This window comes from Belonocnema kinseyi, chromosome 6, assembly GCF_010883055.1.
Source record: "Belonocnema kinseyi isolate 2016_QV_RU_SX_M_011 chromosome 6, B_treatae_v1, whole genome shotgun sequence".
Taxonomy (NCBI): domain Eukaryota; kingdom Metazoa; phylum Arthropoda; class Insecta; order Hymenoptera; family Cynipidae; genus Belonocnema; species Belonocnema kinseyi.
The window spans coordinates 5,497,338-5,504,057 of NC_046662.1; the positions used below are offsets into that span (position 1 = coordinate 5,497,338).

Here is a 6,720-nt window from a genome sequence, read left to right on the forward strand (position 1 = left end):
CCGTTTAGCGTGCAATCGACTCGGGATACTTATAAGATACTACCATGATTTTTTCAGATTTTTTGGTCCAAAAATAAATTAGGCCAAATACCGGCCTTACCGCCCCGGGCGAAATTTTATTATTATTGGTTTGGTATAACTTAAAATTGTTTCACACCAGTAAAAAAAATCTACAAGAATATATAACCATTAGAAAAATTCAATTATTTTCTGAAGATGAACATTTCTCAAGATGGGACTTGAACGGATTTTCGAGTATCACGTTCTAAGATGTTCCTCGATTTTTTTTAATCGAGGCATCTACTTTATCGACGTTAATAGTTTTTTTCCTATTCCTATAGTATTTCACTAGAAAACTTTCTTCCTAATTATAAACGTATGCGGATACTTATTTGTTGATTTGTAACGAATGTGCAAATTTTATTGCTTACATTAATTTCGTTTAAGGTTTAGACGATTTAGTTCAAAATTAGTGTCAGTTCTCAATATACGCGAACCAAAAAATCCGAAATGCATCAAACCAAAAATTATGTGCAAAGTGCTAGAACTCGAATGGTAATATCCTATTTCTTCGATTTAAAAATAAACTTTCTTTAAAAATATAAACATATTGATACATACAAAAGTTCTTTACTGCTTTTTATTTAATCTGTCAAATTTCAAACACGATATCTCAATCCGTGCGGACACAGTGAACACAAAAAAATGCTCATATCCGGGGACTAGTTTCGTCACGTGGTCACGAAGAGCATCCCCTTAAGTAGTGGATTTTTTGCAATTTCTTCTTAAACTTAAAATTCTTATAGTTCAAAACAGAGTTCGCTGATAATTATTTATAAATTCCATGTTTATCTTGTAGCAAACCCAAATTCCAAAATTGCAAAGCTATGAATTTCGAAAATACTTCACATTTATAATTCCAAAGTTTTTAAAGAAGATACCTTGCAAATTTATTTGGAAATTAACAAATGTAACAAATTTGAAAATCTAAAACTTCCGAACTGGGTTTTAACAAAGTTATTTATAAATTATAAATGATTAGCTTATCATACGATAAATGTTCAAATTCACTAAATTTGACCCTCTACAATTTGTAAACTGGAATCTTTTCAACATTATTTTTAAATTAACAAATTTTCCAAATTTGAAATCCTGAAATTTTACAACTTCGTTCTCTGAAAATTTATTTAGATACATATTCCAAGTTTATCTAAGCAGCTAAAACCAAAAATTTTAAATTTTGTCAATGAATAGTGACTCGCGTCTATTTATTATTAGGGAAATTGTATCTTCACAAAAAAATGGAGTACTAATCAAAATTAGTTAATTAATAAGAGCCTGTTGTTATCAAAAATGAAAAATAAATTTTTCGTGAAAAATGTTTTCACTGACACATAATGACATTTATTTAATCTTTTCGCGATTCTAAAAGTGACGTAAACATATGTAGTAGCTACTAGATTTTTAATCAGCGTGAATTGCATTTAATAATAATTCATAAGAATGAAAATAGTCGATTCTTACATAACTATGTAATTATTCGGTGAGATTAGAAAAAGCTGTTTTTTTTATCAAGATGATACTACGTGCAAAAGATGCCTTTTGGGATATGAAACACTCAACGATTAAATTTTGTTGTTGTAATGGTATAGTCAAGCACAACAATCATGAAGATAAAAAAATAAGTTTTTCCAATTTTTATCGAAAATTGTAATGTTGTTGAAAAAGTTGTATATAAATGTTTTTGATTATAATTTTTTTAATAACCAATCGTCTTATAGAAAAATTAAAGAGAAAAACGAACAAATGAAACTCGAAATCCGATCCATTTTTGAAACTTCTTTCTAATATTTCTACAAAGCAGTTTGTAACAAAAAAAGTCGAACAACATAAAATATGTGATTTTCTTAGATTTACAACTTTGGTATATAACTTTTTTCAATCCTTTTTAAATTTCAATGAAAAATGAGAAAATCTTATTTTTGCCTTTTGAAGCTGTGCTTGGTTGATTTTCTGCATTTTCTGCATCTACAACTATTGTATAAGACTTTATTTTAATTAAGTTGTACATTTAAATAATAAAATAAGAAAAACTGAGTTTCTGAAATTTATTTATAGTTAATAATTTTTTTTAAATTAAAATATTAAGAGATAATTACCTCTACGATGACGAGATCATAAGGCGGATCTTTTGGCGGATTTTTGATAATGTTGTTGAGCGTTGGATGTTTTAACAATTCACAAATTTTATCTCCACAAATATCCATAAAATGCGCCAAATTTCCGGAAGATATACTTTGAATTTCAACGAAAGAAATATTGTTTATAATTTGTGGCAGCGTGCCTTCCAAGCTATAATCCTTATAATTAGGAACAGGTTTCTTTAGAGGAAAGTGGCTAATCACATCCACTTGATGTCCTTTTTGGGCCAAAGTTTTCATTAGTTGCTCGCAAATAACAAAATGACTTTTTCCGTGAAGCGGAAATATCCCCAAAATTCGTGCACCATCACTTTTCTCGCTATTGATGATAACAACGATAACAATAATTGCCAATGAGAGCGTCGGAGCCATTTTTGAAAATTTCTTTCAAATCAGTTCAAGTATTTAGTGCATTTTAAACATTAGGCTTTTTATTGAAGATAATTTTAATTTAGTATTTGTAGTTTTCAAAGAAGTGATTTCGATCTTTTAAAAAGAAAATGTATAGATTTTCTTTTGAATTTGTCTTATTATAATTATTTGTCAAGCTGTACTTGTGCACTTGTGGCGATAGATAATTCACAACTAGAGCTGGTTCTTGAGTCTGAACCATTATCATGACGTGAAGTAGGTGCAATGTGCAACTACAGATGCATCTTGAATTTAAAAAGTTGAGAAGGGAGAACTGGAATAGGAGTGATGTGTCATTTTCTTCAATTGTCAAATGAAATTAAGATCCTAATATTACTCTTCGTTTATGATTATATGTTTTTATAATAATAAATGAATATATTTACTTTTACACTTTTAAACTTTTAAACTTGGTTTACTTTTTAATTAAAATTTTTTTTAATTAAAAATTATTGAAGTTTTAACTTCGGCGACTTTATAAATTTATAATTTACAAATGAAGGTGAAAGCTTACAATTCTTTTTTAATTTTGAAAAGATACATTTTCAACAAAAAAGTGTCATAGTTTATATTCCGTTCCAAAAAAGATAAAATTCATACTAAAAAAAAAAGAATTTTCAAACAAAAAATACGAATTTTATACAAAAAAGATTTTTCATTCAAGAAAAAAATGGAGGCTTATCAAAATGGTTGATCCTTAACGCTAGAAGACGAAATTTCTCTACAAAAATTGATTTTTCAAACCAAAATATGAATTTTCAGCAAAAATATTGAATTTCCACGAATACACCACGTTACAGTTTCAGTTGAAAAATTAATTTATACCAAAAAAAGGCTTCTCGACTGAACAATTAAATTTTCAACGGAAGATATAAGCGTTCAATAAAAAAAGAAGTGTTTAATGATGTAGTTTAACTTTTACCCAAGTAATTGAATTATCAATTAAAAAAGATTAATTTTCAATAAAGTAGTTAAACTTTCTTCATAAAAGATGAATTTTCTGATAAAAATATAAATCTTTCAGAAAAGAAGAAGAACTTTTAACCAAAAAGTTACATTTTCCTTTAAAAAATGACATCTCTACTAACACAGATGGATTTTTATATCAAAACGATAAATAAAAAAAAAAGTTGAATTTTCTGTTAAAAAAGATTTAAATGGAATTTTCACGATAGAAATATGAATTTCTAAGCAGCATATAAGTTTCAACGGAAAAAATAAAATTTTTAACCCAAAAAGATGAATTTTTAACACAAAGAAAAAGACTTTTTAACAAAATTGTTGAATTATCTACTAAATTGTTGCGTTTATATCTAAAAAAGGTAAAATTTGTCTTAAAATTATTTTAAAGAAAAAATGATGAAAATATAATAAAATACTCGAATTCTCTACCAAATAGTTTAAAAGTATAACTTAAAGTAAAAAAGACAAAAATTGAGCAGTTACGTAATATAAGTACGGTCCCTAATTTGAACATTTATTTCTGGATTACTAGATAACATTATAATATTTTATTGTAATATAATTATTATAATATAAAATTTCAAATCTGACCAATTTAGTAATTTTAGAAACTTTCGAAATTTTGATATTGATAGTTTGCTGAGTTAATAAATTTATAATTTAAAAATAATATATGCAAGAACTTGCCGGCTTTGAGATTTTAGAATTTCAAAATCAGTGAATTTGACAGTTTCCAAATTTATTTTTTCGCGGATTGATAAATTTTTTACTGAATTATAAAGTTCGGGATTTTAGAAATGAAGTTGCAAAGAATTTAGTACTGAGATGGAAGCTTCTAATGTGTCCCCTAAGGGTTTACATTTTTCTTACACCTTCTCTATTCCTTTACACACCCTCCACACACTTACTTGATGGCGGAAGGGGGACCTACAGTTTAAGGTGGGTTCCGAACCACCAAGAGAAATAGCCTTAAGTACTTAGAGAAAACCTTTTTTGCAAAGAATTTAGTAATCAAACTGTTTTATTTGAAGCCTAGTGTAATTGAAAAATTTAAAATATTTTCTTTGTGCAACCATATGAACATCTAATTCATAAATATATATTTCAAAAAACCCAGTTTTGAAATTTAATAATGTGAAATTTCGTAAATGTTGTAATTTTTTAATTTATAGTTTAGTGAATTAAAAAATCCAAAAGTTTTAAATTATTTGACTAAAAACTCGATTTTCAAATTTTAGAACTTTCATTTCGATAAATTTGACAGTTTTGGAAATACTTTTGCAAAGAGCAAAGTTTCGAAAGTTTAGAGTTTTAATAAACGTATAATTTTAAAATTAATTGGTAAAGACCCACTTTTCCAATTCTAGAACTTCAATTTTGATAAATTTGTCACTTTTGGAAATAAATTTGCAGAAATACCTACTTTTTAAAGTTTAGAATTTGCAATTTCGTAAGTTTGGCAAATATCGTACTTTTGAAATGGATGTTCTTGTGACTTAGTACATTTATAATAATAAAGTTAATTGTTCAAGAACCCACTTTTCAAATTTAAGAACTAAAATTTGGATAAATTTGGCAGTTTTGTGAATAAATTTGCAAAGAATCCAGTCTTAAGTTCTATAGTTTAAAATTTGCCATGTTTTGTATTTTTAAAATCTATAGTTTGGTGACTAAATAAACATAAAATTAAAAAATTGATTGTCAAAGAACTCACTTTCTAAATTTTAGAACTTCAATTTTTATCAGTTCGGAAGTTTTCAAAATAAATTTGCAGAAAAACCGAGTATTAAGTTCTCTAATTTTAAATTTGGTAAATTTGTCATATTTAGTATTTTTCAAATCTGTAGTTCTTATTTTTCTTCATTCATAATGTGTCCCCTAAGGGTTTACATCACTTCCATTTCTTACAACCACTTACATAATTTAAAAAAAAATCTTATCCTTACTTTATACAATTATTTACAACTATTTACACAAAGTCATATATATAGTTTCTTATCTCTATTTCCTCTGATAGCGCAATTTATGACTTATTAGCAAAACGAGTAGGCGAGCGAACGAAACCGAGAGTGCAAGCGAGAGAGAGAGAGAGCATGAAAACGCAGGCGCATCTTATTCTACTTAACTTTTACATTACCATTAGTTACAATCTTTACGCTTCTAAGCTAAGCAACTTCCGTTTCCTCTTTCTTTCAATTTTTTATACCTCCATTTGCCTTTTTTCACATGCATTCTTTCATTCTTTCTCATTTGCTCCTCTAGCTCCATCCAACTCCTTCATCCATTCTTCTCCTAATACACCCTCTCTTAGAATCTTAACCACATTCTCTTGCCAGCTTCCCTTATTTTCCATTTATCTCCTACATCCTTCCCATACATGATCCCATATTTCGTCCTCCAATTCACATATTCTACATTTTCTGTTCTCTTCTTTTTCCCAATACATCCCCTCCCTTACCACATTTTTCAATCTAAATCTCGCAATTCTTGTGCACCTTCTCTCTTCCCATCCTTTCTCTTGATACTTTGGTACTCTTTTATTTTTTCTCCTCTTATACGATTTATTGTATTTTAAATCCTCAATCATCCTCCATATTTCTATTAATTGTTTCTCCTCTCCCTTTTTCCAATTCTTCATCGTTTACTCCAGTCCCGTTTTCTATTTCTCAAGCATTAAAGAACTTCCTCCTTTTTTCTTCCCATCTCGTTAATTTGATCGCACTCCCTCTCCTCTCTTCTAAATAAATCAAACACTTTTTCGCCAAGCCCCTTCCCTTTCCCTCCCATAGCTCCGTCGCAAATTTCCATGCCGTCTTTCCCGCCCTAATAATTAACTTATCTCTTTGTGCTTCTTCTCTCCATAGTCCATATATCCTGGCGTCCTCCAGTCTGCCCATAGTGTCGATCTTATATACGAGGGTAGTTCAATAAGTCCTTAGAATGACCAATAGATGGCGCGCGAATCGCTCCAAATCATCTGTTTTCAGTCAGCACCACTCCCGACTAGATATATGGTGCAGTCACAGTCCACATCTTCTGACTCTACGTGTTTTTATAACCAATTGAAAAAAAAAAATTGTTCGTTAAGAAAAATGGGAAAAAACGAGTTCAGAGCGGTAATCAAACATTTTCATTTAAAGGGTTT

At 28.6% G+C, this 6,720-nt stretch overlaps 2 protein-coding genes across 3 annotated transcripts in view; one reads left to right on the forward strand and one right to left on the reverse strand.

The window, feature by feature from the left end:
- The window catches only part of LOC117174329 (UDP-glucuronosyltransferase 2B31-like), a 9,425-nt gene extending 6,601 nt beyond the window's left edge, over positions 1 to 2,824 (reverse strand). The window contains exon 1 of the mRNA XM_033363351.1: positions 2,160 to 2,824. Coding sequence (XP_033219242.1) covers positions 2,160 to 2,573 — 414 coding nt within the window. The 5' untranslated portion in view covers positions 2,574 to 2,824. The remainder of the gene's footprint in view (positions 1 to 2,159) is intronic.
- The window catches only part of LOC117174334 (calcitonin gene-related peptide type 1 receptor-like), a 748,751-nt gene that overhangs the window by 148,948 nt on the left and 593,083 nt on the right, over positions 1 to 6,720 (forward strand). The window lies entirely within an intron of this gene.